Here is a 24,371-nt window from a genome sequence, read left to right as displayed (position 1 = left end):
TTCCCATCGTGTGGCACTAAGTGGTTTCAGTGTCAGAGAGGATGTTTCCAGATGTTGCTTCAAAATTTGCCATCGATGAGTTGATGCAAAGAAAAATACACAGATGCTTTGAATTACATTAAAAAATTCAGCAGCCTCACTAGAAGCTGATGCTGGATCACTGACCACCAAGTTCAATGAATGAGAACTGCATGGGACAAAAAAAGCTCGAGGGTTTAACTCACGGATTCGTGTCTGCACGCCTCTCTTCTTTCCTCTCATGTTGGCACCATTATCGTAGCCCTGACCTCTCATGTCAGCTATCGCAATTCCCGTATCATTCAGCTTTATAAGAAGCACATTTGTCATATCAGCTCCTGTAGTATCATCTATGTCAATAAACTCTAGAAAATGCTCTCTGACAATCACCATTGCAGGGACATTGTCACTAGGTTCTGTTGTTGTTGTTACAAACTGCACCATTAACGTAATTTGTTCCGTATGGCTGATGTCAGGTGTGCAGTCCAGAATAACAGAGTAATATCTTGCTGACTTCAGATAAGCCACAATCTTCTGTTTGACTTTTGTTGCCAGTAACTGTATGATCTCATTTTGAATTGTTTTTCCAAGGTAGTGGTGTGTGTACATTTCTTGGGTGGTGACTCTTCTTAGATGCTCCTGGAGTACAGCATCAAACTGAGCCATCAGCTCCACAATTTTAAGGAAGTTTCCATTGTTTGGCACGTACAGCTGATCTGAAGTGCCATGCAGTGCTAGGTTTTGGGTAGCAAGCATTCTCACAATGGCAATGAGCCTTTTAAGAACATTTTGCCAGTAAAGAGACTCTGATGCAGTCTTCTCTTGATGCTGATCATCTATGGTGGCCTTTAACCTTAGTCTCATCTCAAGCTCTTTCCACCAATGGAGTGCTCTCTGGTGATTTGCTGCCTTCTCCTGGCATGCCAGATTTCTAGCCAGATTTTTCCAGTCCTTTGTTCCTGTAGAACCCAACGTGGCTGGAACATTAGACTGGAAGAGTTTGCAACAAAAACAGTATGCAGCATTCTGGGTTTTTGGGTACATAAGCCAGTGGTCCCCAACCTTTCTGTGGGAATAGCACATTTCTATTCCCAGAAGGCTTGGGCGGTTGCCAGAGACCCTGCCGCCAAAATGCCGCCGAAAAGTGGCAGTGAAAAGAAGCATCGCTGCAGAAATGCACTTCTCGGTGGCATTTCAGCGGGCGGTTCTCCAGTGGCCGCACTCGGCGGTGGCATTTTGGCGGTGCGGTGTCCTGCGGGCGCACACAACTGCCCCGGCGGGCGCCATTGCACCCCCGGGCACCTCGTTGGGGACCCCTGACATAAGCCATGGCCTCTCCGCTTTGTCACCATTGGGGATTTCACGCCAGTAATGTGTTGGATGGAAACTTCTATTTTCATTGTCTTTGGGGAACATGAAGTTTTTCACTTGCTGTGTCCCATGCAGTACAAGGAAGTCACTCAGGCTACTGCTCAAGTGGGTCCACAGTCCTGGATCATCTAGACTTAAGGAACTAAACTCAGCAGCAGCTGTTTCTTGCGCCTCCATCACACTCTTCTCTGATCTACACTTTTCTTCAGGATTGTGCACGGTTACATCCATTTGAGATGGAGATATGGATGCTGCAGTAGCTGCCAGGTCACCTGCACTCTGACTAACTGGAAGATCAGGCATCTCCTTACCACTCACATCCTCACTGGGGCCAGAAGGCTCACCATGAACATATGTGTCTATGTATCTCAGGAGAGCTCCTTCCTGCTTAGATAGAAAAGCTTCCTTTGCTTTCTTTCTTTTTCTGAATGCTGCCCCAGAGGGGCATTTTCTTCTTTCACTCATGACTGTTGTTCTGTGCCAGCTAGAGTGGCTCTCAACACTCAAGTGAAGGAGACAAATAAGCAGGCTGGTAGCAGGGACTGAGTGAGGGAAGATATCAGCATCTTAAGGGCCTAACTGGCTCCTACTACTTCAGTTGACTGCCTGTTCTCCTCAAGTGGGTTCAGGGAAGCCGCAGGAAACAGGAAGCTCCCTGAGAAGCTGGTGTTAATCAGTCCAGGCTCCTGGGGGTGCAAGAGAGGTACACAAGAGACTCCTCCTCCTCTCTCTCCCTGCAGCTCCTGCTGCTTTCTGTTATTCCCTCTCACCTTTTCTCCTGCCTGCCTGTTATATCTCTTGTGCCCTCCTTCCTCCAGCACAACACCCCACCATCTCTGTGCATCTAGAGCAGAGAGAATACATATGCCCCAGCAGCAGACACAATTTTCTACACTCTGGGTCCTAGTGCCCCCCCCCTCCCAGTCTGGCACCTGAGCAGGCCGCCTCAGTTCGCCTCATGGTAAGGCCAGCTCTGCCACCAGCCCCCTCTTCTGAGTCCCTTCTAGTGCTTTGTGAAGCTGCCTAGCACAGCACACAGGATGTTGGCTGGATGGCTGCTTCTCCTGTCCTTGCTGCCTCCTCTGAAGATAATGAAAGCTGAGAAAGGGGACAGCCAAGGGACAGCTGCTAGCTACCGTGACTGAGAAGAGGAAACATCATAACAGCATCTGCTGGCTTGAGGCAGGAAGTACAGGGTTTTTGAGGAACCCACCCCCCCTGCTCTGTGTGTCAAGGGTCCCATAGCATCTCCCTGGTGCAACATCTCTGCCCTGGAGTTTACCCATCCAAATACTCTCCTTATCTAATCTTGCTTAGCCTGCTATCAGTACAGACTTTAGCTAATATTAGACTTGTTTTATTTGTTAAAATTTACATGCAGATATTTTAATATTGAAAATTACCTAAGTAATGGTCATTCAAGTCAGATACTTTCTAGAATCCGTTCCAAGGCTGCAAGACAAACTGCAGCAGACACACTGAGTAAAAATGCTTAAATTCCAATAATCTATCATTTAATTTTAAAGGCATTCCTTCTGCATCAGAATCATTGTAGAGTCAAGAAAGCCTGCTTCAATCGCTAGTTCTAAGAGAAATGTGGTACTTTCCCCGCTTATCCCAGAGGTTTGATTGATGATGATTTCTTTTCTTCCCAGCACCTGTCCCAGCTCAAAGGATTATTTTCTCCAATGTGACTAGCATCAGCTTTCATGTAGCCTGGTCCACAGATTCTGCACTGAATCCTGCTTTCCGATTTCTACTGCTTCAGGAAAAACAGCTAATATGGGAGGCTCAAACTGAGAGCACGAGTCTGACAGTGTCAGGGCTAGAACCTGGGATCTTGTACACCGTTGAAATCGTGACAGAAGTTTGTGGGAAGGAAAGTAAACCAGCACGCCAGAAAGTAAAGACTGGTAATTTCATTTAGAAACAACTCTTATGATTGCTTCTTAAAGGGTCAGCTCTTAATGCCACTGAAATCAATGGGGGAAATGGACTTCTATTTATAAGAGAGCGCATGGCCAGGACAGGGTTTGGTGGACATACTAAGGATGTTTTAGTGGCAGCTGTTGGATGTGTGGTCAGGTAGAAAACAATGGGCTGACAATGACTGCAAATGTAACAGTGGTATGAAGTCAATGCTTGAGGCTGGCACTGGAGTGGTACCATTGATATAAATCATGTCTTGTGGATCTCCTCCCTTCCCATTCATAGGCATGGGATATCTCTGTAGCAATTACAGGAGTTGCTTCTGTGGGAAAGTAATACTGGGACACTATTTACGTTAGTTTGACCCGATTCAGCAGGTAGAAACTAGGAGGAGTATCTATGCCATGTGCCAGACAGCTTTCTGCAGAACACCAATGGTCTGTGGATCACATTCTTCTAAATAACTGTTTTCTGATTTTGCAGCTGTTCAAAAACTGAATGGATCAGTAAGAATAACAAATGTGAAATACACTGAAGGCTTGAGCAATGCAAGTAGTGAACAGTATCGTAACTTTATACAGCTGTTTCTTGGTGAAGTAAGTTGATTTAAAATGGTCATTATTTGTAAATGGGCTTCATAAAATGAGGAATATGATTGGCCAATGTTGGTTCTGTACCATATATGTATCCCCATATACCTAAATGAATTGAGACCTATTGATTATATTAGAAAAAAAAAGGAAGCATGGTGCAGTGGTTAGAGCATGAGCGCAGGAATCAAAAGTTTGGGAGTTTATTCCTGGCTCTCTGTGCCTCAATTTCCCCATCAGTTACATGGGGATAATCAAGCAGACTTAACTCATAGACAAGTTTTGAGGGGCTAATGAATGTTGTTGAAGCACTTAGAGATCTTTGGACTGCAAGGCACTATATCAGTGCAAATTAATTCTGTTGTTGTCCTTTCTCAGATCCACACATGTCTGATATAGTACTGATTTTTATTATTATCCTGTTTCATATCCCCTAATTTTACAGCCTATTTCCCCCTCCCTTTATTAAGTCAGCTTTAATATCACATTTAATTAGGGCACAGAATACCAAACTACCTTGGAAGATCTATTTATCTCCTTTAACAGTCTTGTAATTCAGAGGGACTTCCTTTGGAGGTGCCACCCTCCTTTTCTTATTTTTTGGCTAATCCATCAATTGTTTGTCTTTGTTGTTCCTTTTGGCATTTATTCAACAAACACACAGGTCCCTTTACACTGGAAAACCATTGGACATATTCCAGCTGTCTGTCTCCTCTCACCAGTCTGCATTACTGAAACATTGTTCGGGAGATTAATACTGACAATGATAAATTCGTGATTGACCATTCTAGAGCTTTTCATCCAAAGACAGCAAAAAACTTTAGGTATCCCTGAAAAACAGCCATCTCTGGGATGCAAAGTGGCAACAGTTTAACCATGCTCAGGAAGAGTTCAGGATAGAAAGTGAAGAATGCTCTACGCAGCATGAAAATACAGGGGAATTCTTATCGAGAGAGAATGTGTAAAGTATAAAATAACTTCCCACTGTTGCTAGTTTACACCTTCCCTATGTGCAGTCAATGGGTCACAGCTTTCTTGAAGCTGTTTAGGCCTCAGGCTGACACATCCTAGCAATACTTGTTCAACAGCCGTAAAATGAAAGTGACATGCTCATGCAAAGTAAAAATGCAGCAAGTATCCACTGACCTCCCTCTTATTCATCATTGTTATATGTTTCAGGCTATTTTGGATATTAGAACCTTGATCAAGGCCTTGTCCCAGTTCCTGTCTCTTTCAAATTTTATTAAAATGGATAAAATGAAATATTTTATCTTCATGCAGCATACAATCAACTTCTCTGCTTCAGAAGATCATTAACATAAGTAGTTTATCTTTAAAAAGATTAGGTAGCGAAATTAAAGTAAGATTGATAGCAATGTAAGCTAGGACACACAATGTAAGCTAGGTCACACCCCTGCTTTAGGGTTAAGTTGATCACCTGTGAAAATAAGGAAATAATTGTTCCTTCCAACAATACTACTGGCCAGGTATTTATGGAGTCTTTCCCTTCCATCTGTGAACCATTAGACATAAGCCACTGCCCGAGGCAAAATATTCTTCCTCCTGATAGTCTTATGACAATTCTTGTGTTCCTATCTGTCAAAGAAGAGAGAGTCTGGAAAATAAAAAGAACTTTACAATTTTCTTTTCGGGATGTAAGGTCCAGACCTTGATCCCATTAAAGTAAATGGGGAAAAGTCCCACTGATTTTAAGGCAGGATCAGGCCCCAGTTAAGTTAGCTTTGCCAGTACAAAAAGAGCAGGATGTTGCAGTGAAGGGTTGAAGCCCAGGAAACTGCAAGGCCTTGAGTCAGCAGGGGGGAAAGCTCAAGAAGCAGGAGAGAGTGAGTAAAGCTCTCCAGGCAGGGAGGCCTGGCCTGGGAGGGGGAGATGATGCAAAGGCCCAGTCGGAAGGGGCCAACTGGAAGAAAAGTGGAGAAGGCAGTGCTGGGAAGATTAAATATAGTCCCTCAGGGAGGTGGGGCTGTACCCAGCTGAAACTGTGTTGAAAACCCTATGAGTTTGTGGTTTTTTGAATTATCAGGAGAGGGACGCTGAACTGGGGTTGGGGCCTAGTGAGCCAGTCTGCACCCTAAGTACACAATAAATTGGCCCTCAGGAGGGGATTATTTGAACTGAGTGTGTTCTTAAAGGACCCTGAAGAGGGGAAAAACAGAGGCAGGGTGATGTAGAGTGACCTTTGGCCCTGGGGGGCGCTCAGCTGGGGCTGCCAGTGTTACACACCTTAAGCCTGGCTTGGAGGAACTGTCCTTGGGAGTGAGAGGGTCATTCTGTCTCTGGGTACGTTCCTCAGTCTCTCTGTTGAGACTACCAAGAAGGATGGCAGTTAGTGGCAGTTGGGGGGGTGGTCTGGGTGACGTAGACTCGAGTCTATTAGTGCTGGACTTGGTTGCACTTTTCTTCCAGTTGGCCCCATCATAAAATGCAGTCGGTGAGGACAGCAGCGGTGTAGGGGCAGAGTAAGAGGTGGGAAGGATTGGTACCCGCCATCCTAAATAGCAATAGCCTATTCTGTTAAAATAGCCTCTTACTCATTTTATTATCAGACTCCAAGGTTTTGTTGCAATTCTAATTCTTCCCTGCTCAACAAGGCTCCCTACGTATGTGTCTAGAAGTGCCCAGATTAGCTATTTCCTGTATTGCTGGCATTTTGCCCTGGATCTATTGGCAGGGTGGCTATTATCTCTAACTAGTACCCTTCAGAAATTACTACTGCCATCCACACAGACAGCTCCTCCACTCTGAACCTATTTCTGTCTCTTACCCCTCAACAGCACCAAACCTCCAGCCATGTTACTGAGGCTCCTTTAATTTCACTAGCATTTCAGCCTGGCTTCCCCGGGCTCCTCCATGAGGGCTGCTTCTTAACTTTGGGTTTATCTCCCTCCTGGTTTTCTTGCTTTACCAAAGGGGCTTCCCATCTCATGTTGTAGCTGTTAGTTTTGCCAGTGTTTTCCTCCTCTCTTGTAACTCTCCTTTTGGCAGTAATGTGCCTTTTGCTTTTTACCTTTCAATGTACTATACTGCAAGGGAAGGTGTAATTGTAGCACAGGTAACAATAGTAGTGAAAACACAGTGGCATGCACTTCAGGGTGGGCTAGCTGACCCAGTACATACCCAGGTTCCGCAGAAGCTATTACTTGGATAGCTAGCCTGTGCTGAATCCTATGCCACCACATCTACGCGACTATTGTTAGCTTTAATCTAGCTGTCGCAGGTATCGTGGATATGCCTACCCATGCTACAATGACACCTTCACTCGCAGTGTAGGCATATCCTTTACTGTTCTATTTAGGAGTTCCTGGTGTTTCCTTTGTACCCTGATCTAACCAGCAGACCAAATTCAGTGATGAATCTGTTTGCATGCCACTTGAAGCATGTTGTGCATATGCTAAGAAGACTGAATGTGGTATAGCTAGATTTATTTTCTGGTAGTAAAACCTCAAAGTAGAGGGATGGATTTTCCTTTTTAATATAATTATTTCCTTTAAAAAGTCAGAGAAAGAAATGTCCTTTCATTTCATATACCATGGCGCTCCCTCTGCCTCCCGCTTTTATCACGTATTATTTTAATGGTAGGGCATTGTTAAATCATGCAGTAACCTGAAGAGCGAGGCCAGCAGTGTCACCTAGTGGCTAACTGTGATGTGGCTAACTATAATGTGAACATAACCATGATGTTTTCCGGGTGCTTAGCTCTGAATAAAATAAAATAAAATTAAAATAAAACCTCCATTAAAATGGAGTCCACAAAACAAAGCTAACTGTGAGAAGGGAATATTGGTGAATGCTGAGGAAAGTCCAAGGGAAGATTGCAGACATACTTAATTACTGTAATTCAGAGAACAATTATGAAAGATGAAAACTTAAGGCTAGATTTTTGCCTTATCTTTCATGATGTTTCAAAGTAAAGGGCAGAAAGGCCCCACCCCACTGTTTGGCCAAGTAAGAGTTTCTTAGATTTTGAGTCCAGGTCTGGTGTGGCACCCTGGATATTCCTTCCAAGAGCGAGTAGGTGGGGAATGGGTGAAGCCTGTCTCTACCCTTAATGCATTGGAGAGCAGAGCTGGACCAATGGGAGGGGAGAAGCTGCACCCTGTAAAATATGTCAGTTTACTCCCCTGGCCCAGGAGCAAGGGGGAGTGGGGAAGGAATTGTGGCTGTCCTGAACCACTTACTCGTGGCCGTGCCTTTCCCAATATAGCCCTTAATGGAGAAATAGCCTGAAAATAGCAAAGCTGCTCTTTGTCTACCTCGTAAACATTGATCTATGAAATGCTGCTCACTTGAGAGCTTGATGGTTTGACACGATTTGAGAATAAATTGTGTCAAACCAACCTGATAGCTTTCTTTGACAGGGTAACAAGTCTTGTGGATAGAAGGGAAGTGGTATATGTGGTATATCTTGACCTTAGTAAGGCTTTTGATACTGTCTCGCATGACCTTCTCATAAACAAACTAGGGAAATGCAGCCTAGATGGAGCTACCATAAGGTGGGTGCAAAAGTGGTTAGTTATCAGTGGTTCATAGTCATGCTGGAAGGACATAATGAGTGGGGTCCTGCAGGGATCAGTTCTGGGTCCGATTCTGTTCAATATCTTCATCAATGATTTAGATAATGGCATAGAGAGTACACTTATAAAGTTTATGGACGATACCAAGATGGGAGGGGTTGCAAGTGCTTTGGAGGATTGGATTAAAATTCAAAATGATCTGGACAAACTGGAGAATGGTCTGAAGTAAATAGGATGAAATTCAATAAGGACAAATGCGAAGTACTCCACTTAGGAAGGAACAATCAGTTGCACACATACAAAATGGGAAATGACTGCCTCTGAAGGAGTACTGCAGAAAGGGATCTGGGGGTCATAGTGGACCACAAGCTAAATATGAGCCATCAGTGTAACACTGTTGCAAAAAAAGTGAACATCATTCTGGGATGTATTAGCAGGAGTGTTGTAAGCAAGACACGAGAAGTAATTCTTTTGCTCTACTCCACACTGATTAGGCCTCAACTGGAGTATTGTGTCCAGTTCTGGGCACCACATTTCAGGAAGGATATGGACAAATTGATTGAAGGTGTAGAAAACATGACCTATGAGGGAAAATTGAAAAAATTGGGTTTGTTTAATCTGGAAAAGAGAAGACTTGAGAGGGGACATGATAACAGTTTTTAAGTATGTAAAAGGTTGTTACAAGGAGGAGGGAGGAAAAATTGTTCTCCTTAACCTCTGAGAATAGGACAAGAAGCAATGGGCTTAAATTGCAGCAAGGGAGGTTTAGGCTGAACATTAGGAAAAACTTCCTAACTGTCAGAGTAGTTAAGCTCTGGAACAAATTGCCTAGGGAGGTTGTGGAATCTCCATCATTGGAGGTTTTTAAGAGCAGGTTAGACAAACACCTGTCAGGGACCATCTAGATAATACTTAGTCCTGCCATGAGTGCAGGGGACTGGACTAGATGACCTCTAGAGGTCCCTTCCAGTTCTATGATTCTATGATATAGGAATGAGGGAATTTAAATAGAGGATCTTGCAAGCAAAGGGCAAGAATTATTATTTTGAGACTGTCTACACTATGAGTTAGAGGGGTGATTCCCTTGCTTACATACACATACTCGAGTTAGCGTGATTCTAAATAGCAGTGCAGCCATGGTTGCATGGACAGTAGCAGCAGAGGCTTGGCTTAACCATGCCAAGTACAATCCCACCTGAAACTGGTAGTTCAGTAGTCAGCACAACTCAACCATGCCTCCACTGCCACTACTCGTGCTACTGCAGCTACATTGCTAGTCATACTCGTGCTAGCTTGAGGAGAGCTAGCAGGCGTAGATGTGCACAAGCAGGGTAATCACCCCTCTGAAGCAATGAAATCTCAAGTTCTACAACTTGGGATATTTCCTCCTCTTGGCGTTCTCATTTGAAGCTAATGGGAGTGATGTATGTACATCAGGAGGACAGTGCATGTCTTAGGTTTGTCCCAGCATTTGTCCGTCTTGTTGTCTTAGAGTGTAAGCTCATTGAATTAGGGACTGTGTCTCGCTCTGTTTGCACAGCACCTAGCACAGTGGGGCTATGAGCTTCTTTCCACATTTGCTACTGTGAAATAAATAATAACAATAGAGAACTGGTTATTACAAGGTACCTCACTGTGGAATGCGAAGCTTAATTTTAGGTATTCAGGTTTGAAAATGTTGGTGTAAGTTGTTTATTTCCAAATGTGAAAAATATCCAGGATTCACCGACACAAATAAGTGCCACTGAGAGCTCACAGTCTGAATTCAGACATGACAAAGCAAGTGATGGTCAAAACCAGAAAAGAATACAGGAGGGGAAAAGAAACACCAGGGATACTACTAGCAGCTTCTGAAGCAAGGACAAGAGGAGAACAGAGTCCTTTATGGAAAAATTCAGTGCATCTAGATATTACACTGGTGGCATATTAGAAGTGTCTGACAGGCAGATAGAAACAGCAGTTTACTCAGCAGTCAAACTTTAAAGAGAGATAAGGCTGTGTCAACAGTGTACAGTATTTCTCTCCCATATTTGTTCTGCACATCCTTTGTACATATATTGTGCATGGTTTTAAATCTGATAGATACATAAAATGTTATCAAACTAGCTGACTTTCATATCATTGTATTTAAAGTTATGTGATAGTTAGTAGTTTTACCAGTTTTCCTCAGCACAAAACTTACGGCCTCTCTCAGAAACTCTGTATTATTGTTGTAGGCTTCTCCTCTGGAACTCAGTGTGGTTGGGATGGGTCATCTCAATTTGCATCTAAATTAATAGAGGAAATAAATAGGAAGTATTGTCTGCTCTCTCTCATTACTGGTGTTTAAACTCTTTAACCATGTGGTCATATCAGTAGTAACGCATTGCATTTACATAGTGCTTTCCATCCAATGATCTCAATGTGCTATTCAAAGTTAATTAATTTTCAGCCTCATAGCCTATCGAGAGCTTGAGAGACAGGCCAATATTATCCTGCGTGGTATATCTAGGGAAGCTAAGGCACAGAAAGGTGGAACAGCTTGTCCAAACACGTGCATCAAATCAGCAGCACAGCCAGAAGTAGAACTATGAATTCCAGTCCTGTGGAGACGAGACTGTCCTTCTATCCAAAGTAGTACAAAAGCTTGTTGCTATAGCCTAGTGATTGTGGAGGTTCAATAGTCACTGGGAAAGGCTGTATTTTCTCTTTTTAGTCCAATATAAATTCCAGTACATCTGCATATCAATTAAGTGTTTATTATCATTAGTCATTATCAACTGCCCTAATTGTAGTGCTCTGAGGCTAAATATTCACTTTCAGATTGTTTTAGTTATTTTCTGGCCTAGCCACGAGGCTGTCAGGGAAATGTGGGAGCCTGGGACGTGTGTCCAGCTGGCAGTTAGGATCTGCAGCGACAGTGCAAGTCTCCCCATGGAAGACTCCTGTGAAACATTTTTGAGTTAGTCTGGGCTGAGGCTGCGTGGAGACCCTGAAAGCATGAGAAACTGTTTTTCTATTTCCCCTTTGATTTGATCATTGGGTACAGATGGAGGCCAGATTTACTCGTAATACGTAGAGGAACTTACCAGGCTTGCCCTCTGTGGAGATCCACCCTGGGGGAGGGCAGGGGGTGGTATGGCTGCTACATTCACGTAGGATTTGGGCTGCAGGAGCAGCTATAAGATAGGGTTGAAGTTCCATAGGAGATTGTTGGCAGATACTGCTGCAGAGATGCACAGAATCTGGGCATCCTGAGTCCACTCTGCCCATGCTGCCTCCATAGCCAAAGCCTCTTAGTATTGGGCTGCACTGGCTCCTTAAAAGCCCCATGATGGAGGGAATATTGAGGCTGAATTTCACCAATGGAATCTCTCTCCTTGGCAGGCTAAGTGTTACCAGGGACCCTCTATGCCTATCTCCTCCTGTGTATGCCCTGAGCTGAATCATTCCTGTGTTTTATATTCACCGTTAAATACATATTTAAGCCAAACAGTGGTATTCAGAAAATTCAGTAGTTAAATAAAAGCCCATTTTCTGCTGTCTCTGTCCTGAACATGAAGCACGGTAGTTATGCATAATGTTTGGGCATTCTGAGTCATCTTCACAGCATATAATTTAATTCATACTTCTGCCCATATTCACATGCATTATATTTTGATCACAGGTACGGAAATCTCTGCCTCTTAAGTTTCTTCAGGAAATGGATCTTGGTTTGATAAAAATGCTGATAACCAGTATTACTAATGGAAGCATAGTGGTAGGTTTCGATTTACTGACTGCAAAAGACTTGGATATCCACCACCTTTCCACAGATTTTCAGGATGTCTTTAAAAATAGTTCCTATTTTACAGCTGACAACAACAGCATCTCCATACGTGGTAAGGTGCAGTTTTATATCACTGTAATTTTTCAAAACTAGCAACAGGATAAAACCTGTCATTTTGTTTGTGATTTTGAGAGTACAGCTTCTGTGAAAGTGCTGGATGAAAACCCATGATCTTTTCCTTAGCACTTCTGCCAGTTCATCCCATGAGCTCTTTCAGAGAACTTCAACAGATACAGTGAGATGTGTGGTGTAACAGGGCTCAGATGTAGACCCTCAGTTTGGTTTAACTAGGGCCACTAGTTATTGTACAGTTTCCTTCTTCTTACAGATCATTGATAAAGAAGATAAATAAAACTGGTCCATTGACTGACTGCAGTAGAATCCTTTTTTATACAGCTCCTCAAATTGATGTCTCTGTATAAAATCATTTCCAATCCTTCTGTTGATGACACATCAGCAAGTTTTGTATCTACACCACAACATGCTTATCCAAATAATGTTGTTCTAACTTCTCAATTAGAATTGCAGGCAGGACAGTATGGAAAACTTTACTAAAATAGATTTATTCCATCTGGTGCATTCTCCTTGCCTGCCACACTTACAATCGTTTATCAAAGAAGGCTATCGGTTTTGTCAGACATTCTGTGTCCTTTATAAAGCCATGCTACATAGTGTTCATCAGGTTATTGTTTTCTAAGGGACAGATTCTAGCAGCCTTACTCACATTTCAGTGGGACTACTTGAGGAGTAAAGTGCTCCTCATGTGAGTAGAAGTGGCAAAATCTGCCCCAAAGTAATTAGAAAAGGTCAATCTGTTATTCTTTGCCCCCATCTTTCATTTGGTTAGAATAAATGAACCACAGTCTCTTGTAACTTTCTTTGCTCCTTCCTAAAGACATCCTTCTCCAACTCTGGTTCTTACTGAGATATGTTCTGCCTACACACTCTTACTGAGTTGTTCATAATGGTCTTCAGCAATTCCACACTTCTGATACTCTCAGCTACATTCAGTCTGCACACTGCGGTAGATGGCCCTTAGTGTTTCTTCTCTGAAAGTAGTGCACCGCAAGTCTACAAAAGCTGAGTGCAGGTTGGATATTTCTATATCTATTTGGATTTTTAGTGCCCATTTTCAGCTGTGAACACTCGTTTTGAATCTCCTGCATGTAAAAACAAAATACATGTTCTCCTATGGCACAGAGTCTGATTTACATAAGGCACAGAAATCCATGCTGTTGACCACATGGCGGTGCATTTTCTCCACCTTCACCACAGCCAGCAACACGTGTCTCATTAATAATAAAAGAATGCCCATATCATGGTAGCACCTCAGTGAGGACAGGGATATATATGGCCCCTGAAACTGGCATTGGTCTGAGGGGTTTCAGGGACAGAGTTAACACGAGCCACCTCTAGGGGTGTGGTGAGTATGCAGATTAGTGAGAGTAACAAGTGGGAAATTTGAAACCCACCTGTGCCTGTTTCCATTTATGCACAATCCTGAGTAGAACCTGTACAAAAATTGAAATTTGTAACAAATATTTGTCCTTGAAATTCTAAATTTTGGCCAAAGAATGGGAAAACAATTTGATGAAACTTTCCCAAACTTTTTGGCCTGTTTTTCAACCAGCTCCAAATATTCTTTAAATTACCAACCACCCTCTTCCCTCTTAAGAGTGTTGAGTCTGTAGGATGGAAGAGTCTGTTTGGGAGTAGTCCCTTGTGACAGCTATCAGTTTTGGGGGATAGGAGAATTAATTGGGTGTGCCGAGGGGAAGGGGTTGAGGGGATCTGCCCTCCCATTATCAGCAGTGCCAGCAGTGCCAGCAGTGCCACTGGAGGCTCTTGCTAATTCTGACCTTCCACGCACTGAGTATTCTTGCTCTGCCAGCATCAGCAGCTTCCGGACTGTGTGTGTTACAATCTCCCAGATAAACAACACGCATGTTGGCGCCATGATGCTGGCAATGAGAACTAGTGTCCTGGGTACCATTATGGTAGTTCCAGTTAAGGAATAATCACAATGCCAGTAATGCTCTCTCTCTTTTTTTTTTAATAAAAAACCCAAAACTCCAAACCCCAACAGATTATGATGAGTGCGAAAGAGAAGAAGATGACTGTTCCTCGGATGCATCATGCCACAACACATATGGGAGCTATCAATGCAGCTGTAATGAAGGATTTGCTGATCTCGATTCAGAGAGACCTGGGAGAAACTGTGAAGGCAATATTGTTTTTCATTACCTAGTGATTTATTTTAAATTATAATGATGGAGTCTTCATAAAATTATTTAGTTACATCCACTTCTGGTGGAACTGCACTGCGGTCCATGGAGGTATACTAGGGATGACTTTGGCTCAATGTGTTCAACCACATGTTACTGAAAAATATGTATATTTTAGTGTATTTTGCATATTTCTGTTATATTTAATTGCATTTATTATACTTTTGCTTTATCATAAAAGTTTACTGTATGAACAGTTAATGGGCCCAGTTCATTCTTTTATTTTTTTTCTTTTAACAATGATTTCTCTTTTCTCATTTTCCCCCTTAAAGGTAAACGGAATTGTTGAGAGTACCAGTTATTTTCTTTCATGAGCAGTAATAGAAGGGACATCAGAGATAGAAGATAAGAGACTAAATCAGAGTGGAAGCAGTTTATGTTATGGGTTATAGTATGGATAAATACCGATGTTATAACTCATTGATTTGTCTTTAGTTAATGCATCCAACTCCTGCCACCTTTCCTCAAATAATTTATTTGGTCACCTAAAACAGGTCTTTCAGTTTCTCAGTTCTTTTGAACTACTTTTCTATGGATTGTATTTGTTTTTGTAACCATAGTGATGAACTCTGTGTATTGGCTGAAATCTCAAGTATTGTAAATACATGCCTATCTTTGTTAGGTTTCAGTAAATCAGGACATTTTCTTAGCACTGTGATTATAAGGATTTGGGAAAGACATTTCTGAAATAGCTCCCGGATCCTTTTTCCTGCCATGAGATCAGTAATTTTTCAATTGAGGACATTCTCAGAAGACATGAAGATGGTTTCCTAGAAAATATATTTTTTAAAAAATTTGGATTGGCAAATGCATGCTATTCGTGCATATAATTCAGTAAAATATTGCGTAATAGGATCCACACTATTCAAAACAAACCCAGTATTAGTTATGTGAATGTAGATCATTACGTTGGTTCCCTCTAAAATCAAAGATGGGTGCAGAGTAGGGCTGTGGGTATCATTACAGTATCATAGGGCAATCTAACAGGTAACCCAAAAACCTGTGATAGAAAAGGGGCTGAGGGAAAGGAGTTTTGTGTTCAGTACCCAGACTATCCCCCTCCTACCTCCCCCAGTTTCCTTCTCTTTCATCCCTCCCTATCCCCAGTAAAAAACTCCTACTGACATACATTTGCTAACTTCCTCAGTAAAGCTCCTTACATACATCTATAGACAGTACCTACCTGCTGTAATACTATTGTGCTGCAGGGCAACAAGAACCAGATTCTCCAAAAAACTCAGGCCAGGGTCAGATTTTCATGTGCCCAGTGCTCACAGCTGGAGCCACATTTTACAAAGAGCTCAGCTCTCATTTAGGGACAAAAATAAGGGCCTGATTTTCAAAAGTGTTCTGCATCCAGTAGCTCCTATTGTTACCCTTATGGCCGCTTATTTTGATGCCTAAATGGGAGGTGAGCTATTTTGAAAATCTGGCCCCCAAGAGACACTGGGATCACACACACACATTGTGAGTGTGTAAATTATTGCAGCCAGAAAGAAATGGAATCTTTGGTCTTTTCTTGCCGGTGTCTTTATTTTTAATTAAGAAAAAAGCAATAGTGTATTTTGAGGTAATTACACGTGACCAGTTAAGAGAGAAGAGCAGCAGTTCTTCTACCAGTGACTGAAAGTTTCCTGATAAGGGTTTTTTTTATTTGACTATTCTTAAGAAATCAGATTTGAATCTGTAATTTACAATCCCTTTATTTTTGTTGCTCCATAGCATTTCCTCTTAGCCATGGTCCTACCACTGCACATGGCAAACAGGTAGGCAGCACAGCTTTACCTGTTACACGTCCACATACTTCAGCTCATGTGTCTTCACCTGCTACAGAGGATTCATCTGCTGCTAAAACCAAAGCTAAAGAGGATGCTATGTTTTCTAGCACCACAATGCCACATGCTTCCACAGCATCTGTGTTGAATGCCCATAGCTCACCACACGTCACTACCTCGCCACTCACTAAATCTTCCCATGGGGTATCCTTAAAGGATGCAGTGAGAGTGTTCTGTGAGATTGAGAAGATTGTCATTGCCATTCAGAAGATATTTCTGCAGCAGGAATCTATCCCAGAATCTGCACTCTATCTTGGGGAGCCTCACTGCAACGTGCGCTTCAGCAACGACACTCGTGTGGTGCTGTGGACAGCGTGGAACGAATGTGGAACTGAAGTACAAAGTGTAAGTCACCGGAACAGATGAAGAAACACCTGGATAATGTACTTGTCACTGGAGAGTGCAGTGGCAGTGATTGGGCTTGGGGGGCGCCGTCTGTTGCTGTCAGGTGTTTCCTGAAATGGTGAACAAAGAATTCAATCCCACTTTCAATTCCCAAAGTAAAATCACCTCCACTTCGACCTGGGGAGTAAGGAGGTGGGAAGTAAAGATTGTATCCTCAACACCAAAACCCTCCTTGCACCCCCCACAATCAAACCCATTTGCTAGCCTTTGGGGGTCCAACAGCCTGCAGTGTTGTTCCTTCCCGTTTCTTCTGTTAACTTCTCACTGCCAGTACACAGAGCTGTGGCATATTTAAAATTTGGGGTCTGAATGAAATAAGTTTAATGTAATATGTAAATGCATAAGTAACCCAAGCAAGACTGAACTAATTGGTCTAGACTCAGTGGTTCTCAAACTATGGGGCGGGCCTCCCAAGGGAGGCGTGGGAAGGTGTCAAGGGAAGCGCGAGCTGTGTGTTTTTATGTATGTATTTATTTATTTTTGAAGATCTGTGGCTCTCAGCCCCAGGAGGTGGGACTAGTGTAGAAGGGCTGTGCACAGCTGTGGAGGTGGGTATAAAGGGGACAGCCAGAGGCCCACCGCCCCCGGGCTGACAGCTGAAGCCCCACCGCCTGGGCTCAGGCTCTCCTTCCCCTCCCATCCCCTCTCCTCCCCCTCAATCCCTCACCTGGAGGCAGTGGGGCTCTGGCTGTTAGCACTGGGGTGGCAGATCTGCAACTGTCTGCCCCAGGGTGGCAGCAGCAGTGCAGAAGTAAGGGCGGCAATCGGGAGCTAAATCTGCTGTGAAAAGTGATAGCTATCATTTTTCACATTGCCACCCGTACTTCTGTGCTGCTGTTGCTCTCTGCTCTGCCTTCAGGGCTGGGCACCCGGCCAACAGCCGCTGCTCTCTGCTCTGCCTTCAGATCCTGGTGGTGGTATATGTACTTGGGAGGGGGGAATAAACGACTACAGACCCAAAGAAATGGGGCCTGATCAAATAAGTTTGAGAACCACTGGTCTAGACAGGGGACAATGTGGAGTAAAAAGCCCTGGTCATACAAATGGTATGGATGTTTTATGGACCAGTGAACAATACGTACTAAGATGAGAAGAGCAAACTTGTTTTCATTTGCTAGCCCCACAATGACAAAGCTAGTAGATGCTGATGGTTTGGGTTTTATTGGCCAGTTGTATACAGAATTCCTGAGGTATTACTTAAAATTACCAGAGGTAGCTGACTAGTGGGACTAAGGTGTTCTCTGAAACATAAAGGTTGATAAAGTATCTCTCTCTCCTTTTTCTGTTCCAGAATAAGACCAACACTATTGTGAAAACAATACTTCAGAATGACATCTCCTCTCAGCGAATTATCCACAACTTGAAGATTGTCATTCCAATCCATTGTGTGTTTCAGAATGATCTCTTGACTTCATCTGGATACGATGCAGAAGGGTAAATAAAAACTCACCCGACTTCCAGTTCTAATGTATGGCATTCTGTGTGTGTGTGTGTGTGTGTGTGTGTGTGGATGGGGTGGGGGGCGGGAAATGTAGTCTTCTAAGGTGTATTCTAGTGGCATGTGCACAAGTTTGGGAATCAGAAATTCCTGTGCTGCAATCCCAGCTGTGTCACTGGTTGTGTGGTCGTGGGCAAGTCGTATTCCCCATCAGCAAAATAACTGCCTCTGGGAATGAATGAATGTACAGTGCTGTGTAATCACTATGCATTATGATGAAGATGATGATGATTTTTAAAATCCACCAACTTACTTGATGACCTTTGAAAATATGTAATGCAAATTTCGTTCTTGCGGAAGGCTCCAGGTTACCAGCACTATAGAGTGAGATCCTCTGTTTATATCTATAGAATGGGCAGCGCACAAGAAATGATAGCCCAGACTTCTTCACATTGTCTTGCCAATGAGCTGCATCCCTTCCTCAGATGGACCACTTCTCTCTTTCTTTCCACCACACCCAGGCCGTCACCAAATCCTCTCACTTTCTTTCCTGCACAGCTCCAAAACCCATCCTTTCCTCTCCATTCCTACAACAAAACTGCTCATCTGGACCTTGGTCATCTCTTGCCTTGATTACTTCAATCACCTCCTCTGGCCTCCATGATTCTCCCCTCCCCCCATGCCCACTCTCTTGCTGTGTGTCCAAAAAGCTGCATCAAAAAGTCTTGCTCATTTACTGTTCTGACCCCATCACTCCCTCTTCAAATCTCTTCACTGGCTTCCTCTTGTTTTCTGCATCAGGCTCAAGCTTCTTGTTCGGCGCTTTGGTGATATACTCCTGTTCCCACTTTAAATCACTGTCATCACTACGCTGTCTGCTCATACTGCCAGTAACTTCCACCTTTGTAGCCTCCCAGAGTCTTCTCCATGCCTTCTTCCACACTACCCTAAGGGCCTGCATTGCAGCAAGCAACCACCCTTTCCTCTTGAAATCCTAACAATATGCTGGACTGCAGATTTTTCCTCACTACTGTAGTGCACATGTGCTAGAGAAACGGGAATTGTATATGTGACCTGTTAAAAACACTATAATCAAATCTATGATCTTTAAAAGCGGCTTATTGTCTTTTCAGGGTTTATACCTTTTTTGAGGATTTACATGGATCTGGATATTTTATAACTGAGATGCAATTGTTTGTTGGAAACTCTTCAATCCCCAAAAATTTCAGTGTCTCTGCCAGTGATGATATACTGATTGAGGTGGGAATTCAAAAAGGAGACAGCAACCTCAAGGTGGTCATCACTGAGTGCTGGGCAACTCCATCTAGTAATCCAGTGGATCCTCTATCATTTGCTTTTATTAACAACAGGTACAGCACACACGTGTTAGAAGTGACATAGGCATGTGCAAGCTGTCTAGCAATGTAGTCCCTGAGCTTGAGGAACCTTTCCATGAGCCAAAGATGGCTATTAATACCCTATCTTTTTATTGTACTTTTTACATGCCCTCAAGGAGTCCTTGTTCTTTTCAAAGCCAAATACTTAACTTCAGACATTCTAAAAGAGAGTCTGGGGGGCGGGGGGGCTGTTGCCTCCCCCTAATATTTGTAAAGGAGATATTCAGTGTAGGTCTACTCTTTGATTTCTGATTGGTCCTGGAGGCGTACGTGGCTTTGGTAGTCAACAGTGCATGTGCTTTTTTTAAAAAAAAAAGAAAAATCTATGTGCAGCCATTTCTTTCTGATGCAGCCATTACCAAAGGCATGCATGCCTTTATGGCCTTGAAGTTAGATTATTGCTATATGCTCTATATGGGGTGATCCTTGAAGAACACCCAGAATCTTCTTATGAAGCAGAGTATGGTAGCCTGATTTGTGAAGCAGAATAGGCTACTAGGACATAATTTGAAGACAGTGGTTGAATAAGTGAAACTGAGGAACTCACCTGGCTTGCAGTACCTTTGTTACTGGTGAGGCACATGAGAAAGGAGGAGAGAGCCCTAGGTGACACTCAGCGTACATCTACACTGCAATAAAAATCCTGCGGCACTGAGTCTCAGAGCTCAACTAAGTTGATTTGGCCTTGTAGGGCTCCGGCTGCAGGGCTAAAAATAGAAGCATTGACATTTGGGCTTGGGCTGGATCCCAGGCTCCTGAGCTTTCAGCATCTGGACTCCAGTCCAAGCCCGAATGTCTACACTGCCATTTTTAGCCCTGCAGCCTGAGCCCTGCCAGCCCAAGTCATCTGACTTGGGCAAGCCTTGGCCATGCCATGGGTCTTTTATTACAGTGGAGATGTACCCTCAAAGTCCAGGTTCATTTTGGAGGGGTGGCAGTTTGAATGAAAATATTTAATAGTAACTTAGGCCCATCTGATATGGAAATAGTGGAGAAACAATAACAATGGAGAACCTATGATATATGATTACAAAGACAGCTTTTAAAGTAGAACCTCACTTTCGGAGCTGAAAAGAAAATACTAAAAAATCCTATTTAATTTCTGAAGAATGGGATTCCTTCATCAGCATCACCCTTCCAAAAGTCAGAATTAATTCTTACCTGTAGCAGGACATTTGAACCCGTCTCAGATGGTGCTCTGGGCATGACTGGTCTTCAGTTTACTTTGTCAAACTACTGTATTGTGTGTAAAATAGTCAGTGTTGTGTGACACCAAGTTCATCTTCGGGCTTCAGTCATCTCAGACTTCAGTTTGTTTTTTCTCCAGTGCTGAAGTTGAAGAATCTCACTAAATACTCACCTCTGAATCCCCAGTGTACTTAGCTACCCAGGCTTTTATCCTAGGGACAAGCCACACTGCCATCAGTGTCTGTGCTGGAGAACACTCTATGGAATACCTAGATAAGGATTTTCGGCGGACGCTTATAAACGGAACTACAAGGTGCCGTTACTGGGGTATAGCATCTATAACTTTAGTTATTTTGTGTGTCTTCCTATTCTCTTTTAGCTGCCCAGTCCCAGAAACCTACACCACCATTATTGAAAATGGAAATTCAAGAAAAGCTCAGTTGAAGCTGAAAATCTTTTCCTTTATCAACCACACTGTGGTTTACCTACACTGCAAAATTCGTATTTGTGTGGAAACCCCTGAAAGCACCTGTAGGACGGTAAGGGGTTTGCTCCTTAAATTTAACTTTCTATGTGACATATGACAGACAGTGCTCTAAGTGGAAAATGAAGGGATAATATGTTTCCGAAAGGTGATGGTATCCTGTAAACTTCTCTTCTCCATTTTCCTTCATTTTTCAACTTGCAGCAGTGTGAAGTGGGGAAATAATATAGCCACAAGTAAGCCTCAGTCTTTATTTCTCTTTCCATTCCCTATGCTTCAGCTGAAGCATGGAAAATAAATAAAAAATCGGATGGCTCTGGGGGTGACTGGAAAAAAAGTACCATCTGATGGCCTTTGTGAAAGGAGCAGGTGATCTCAATACAAATCCTAGTGGACAGGTTCCACAGAATAAAAAATGGTCAACTAGCTGGTAAGGATGCAGTCTCATCAGAAAAGCCAAAGTTGGAATTATCAAGGAGACCGCTCTATCTTTTCTTGCCCAGTAATTATTTTCCCTGATCATGGTTTAGGCACAGTGTGAGGAAACTTATATGTTGTTGCCCAAGTTCCCTGGTTTCTAGGGCTGTCAACCCAGCACCTTTTCAAAAGCACTTAAAAAAATGTAGTGAACCGTATCTGGTAAAGTTGGGCACCCATGATATTATCTTCTGATTACATTCAAAGATGATCACATTATCTCTTTTTAATTCCAGGTATGTGAACTGCACTTATAATATGTTGCTTGTGAAGACAAGATAAATTAGGGCTCTCTTTTTACTGTAGATAAAAGGATTTTTTTTCTTTTTTTTTTTTTGGCTAAAGATCTTCTCTGTGGTGACACAATGTTTTCATTAGGTAGTTGTCCATTATTTAATAGTTCCCTCCTGCTGTAAATTGCTCAGCTTGGTCCCAGTATAAATCAAATGACCCCTCCTAGAAGATCAGGAATGGATAGCAGGAGCAAGAAAACCTTTTCCTGTCTCAGGTTACAGAGCTTTGTCCAGGGAAAAAGGAAAAGAGGAACAGGAAATTTGAGTGACAGATGGAAGGAGGGCTCTAGGTTTGACACTAATATAATTTTGAATGTTTAAAGTACCGCAAAACCCATATTTAAGTAAGTATTCAAACCATATAACTTCAATTCCTAATAACATAATTGAACAAACACTAAGATGATGAAGGCAAAGTTGCATCTATTCATACCAGGACTGAATTTGGATCAACATCTAGAGGACAATGGAATCATGAGCATCAAGGAGCATGAATGTAAGACAAACATACTTAGCTAGAATAGAGCATGTTTCATTCCTGGATCTCAGTGTCCCACAAGAGGTACATGTCACCGTCCCCATTTTACAGAGGGGAAGCAGAGGCACAGAGGGAGGATATGACTTGCCCAAGGTCACTCAGCTGGTCAGCAGCAGAGCCTGAAATAGAACCAGGTCTCCCAGTTCTCAACCCAATGTCTTTAGCACTGTGTGCCTTTATAAAGCATAGGTAATGCCAGACAAACTAGGCTGGGCAAAGCCTTAAAAATGCAGTGTAGAGAACAATCCTGCATTGGCCAACGATGGATGGACTAGAAGATCAACTAGCTTTCTTCTGTCTTCAGCTTCTTTGTTTCTGTAATATCCTGTGTTTAGTATAACAGGCAATCTAATGAACTGAGACTCAGACAGGTCCAGTTTAAAGTACTGGGTATGGATGCACTAGATGACCTAACAGAATGTCTCCATCTCTAATTTGTATGGCTGTTTTTTTTGAATCCCATTGCAGAGTTAATGCATAAAAAGAATGCAGTAGATGTAATGTATCTTGATTTAGCAAAGCATTCAGTCCAATGCCTCTCAAAATATTACTTGCATATTTAGTTCACATTGGCTTGAATATGAGCACTATCGCATGGATAGAAAATTGGCTGAAGGACTACAAACAAAGAGTAAAAGTTAACATCAATGCGCTGAGCAAGGGTCTAGTAGAAGCTACAAGGAATAGTGATAGATCTGATTTTAACATCTTTAATTATATAGATTGGGGTAGAGAGTATGTTAATTGAGGACCATATTCTGATCTCATTTACACTGGTTTTATGCTGATGTAATTTCATTGACTTCACTGGAGTTGCTCCTGGTTTGCAAGTGAGATCAAAATTAGGCCCCAGTTTGTAGCTGATTCTAAATTAATGTCTAGCACGATACAGCAATTAATCACTTGGACCTCTTTTACATCTTTCTTGTAGGATTTAGAAACTTTATTAATTTAAAGAGGAAAACTGTATCATCCCTTATCCCAAGCAAAATGTATCCCCTATGAAAATGTAGTGAGTTTAGTATATTTTTATTGGATTTAAATTAAAATGATAAGCACAGAAGGCACTAGAACACATCCGGCAAATCCAGTGAGAGGAACTTTTGGGAAACCAGAGGAGTTGTTGGAGGAGTGAAGCCCTCAAGAAAGTAGAACAGTGATGTGACAGGCACTTGAAAACCACTGGGGATGCCCAGAGAGTGCCTAGGGCACTGGGAACCACTCGGAATGCCAGAGTGAGGGTGGATGAAGGGTCACAAAGAGCCACTGGGAAATTGGTCTACTATTGGAGACCCAGTCCTGCGCTCCAGTCTGCTTTATTGTGGGATTATTTGTCAGCCTGGCTGCATGTCCCTCCACGGGAGTGAGGGGAATAAGGAGCCTTCTTTCTCCTCTGTGGGGCTCCACATCTCCAGGCCCTGTGCAGCGAGGAAGAGCAGCTACCACAAGCAGGTGGGCGGGGAGCAGGTGAAGCCCGGTCTCTTCCCCCACCATGCGTCAGCTGGCACCCAGGGGAATAGAGCTATGACAGGAAAAGGGTAAGCACCCCATGGAGCAAGGGAAAAGCAAGGATTCAACTGTGACTCTAAGTCCAGGTTTGGTCCCTGCCCTATTCCAGTGCTGCTCCTTATGCGGGCTGGATAGCAAGGCGTCATCTAATACAACGTGACTTAAGTGAGAGCACGAGTTAGGGAAGCATGAAAGTGAAGGCTCACTATAGCCTCATACTTGACCTACCTTCTGCCTCCAGAAACATTTGCTCGCTTCAGAGCTGATCTGA

At 42.9% G+C, this 24,371-nt stretch overlaps 1 protein-coding gene across 1 annotated transcript in view; it reads left to right on the top strand.

Annotated features, from left to right (window-relative positions):
* The window catches only part of UMODL1 (uromodulin like 1), a 65,182-nt gene that overhangs the window by 34,438 nt on the left and 6,373 nt on the right, over positions 1-24,371 (top strand). The window contains exons 12-19 of the mRNA XM_037889709.2: positions 3,045-3,302; positions 3,802-3,914; positions 12,090-12,303; positions 14,338-14,475; positions 16,259-16,716; positions 18,068-18,210; positions 19,348-19,584; positions 21,179-21,338. Coding sequence (XP_037745637.2) covers positions 3,045-3,302; positions 3,802-3,914; positions 12,090-12,303; positions 14,338-14,475; positions 16,259-16,716; positions 18,068-18,210; positions 19,348-19,584; positions 21,179-21,338 — 1,721 coding nt within the window. The remainder of the gene's footprint in view (positions 1-3,044; positions 3,303-3,801; positions 3,915-12,089; positions 12,304-14,337; positions 14,476-16,258; positions 16,717-18,067; positions 18,211-19,347; positions 19,585-21,178; positions 21,339-24,371) is intronic.

This window comes from Chelonia mydas, chromosome 1, assembly GCF_015237465.2.
Source record: "Chelonia mydas isolate rCheMyd1 chromosome 1, rCheMyd1.pri.v2, whole genome shotgun sequence".
Lineage (NCBI taxonomy): Eukaryota > Metazoa > Chordata > Testudines > Cheloniidae > Chelonia > Chelonia mydas.
The sequence above is the reverse complement of the archived record's forward strand: the minus strand, read 5'-3'. Positions and strand labels throughout refer to the sequence as shown.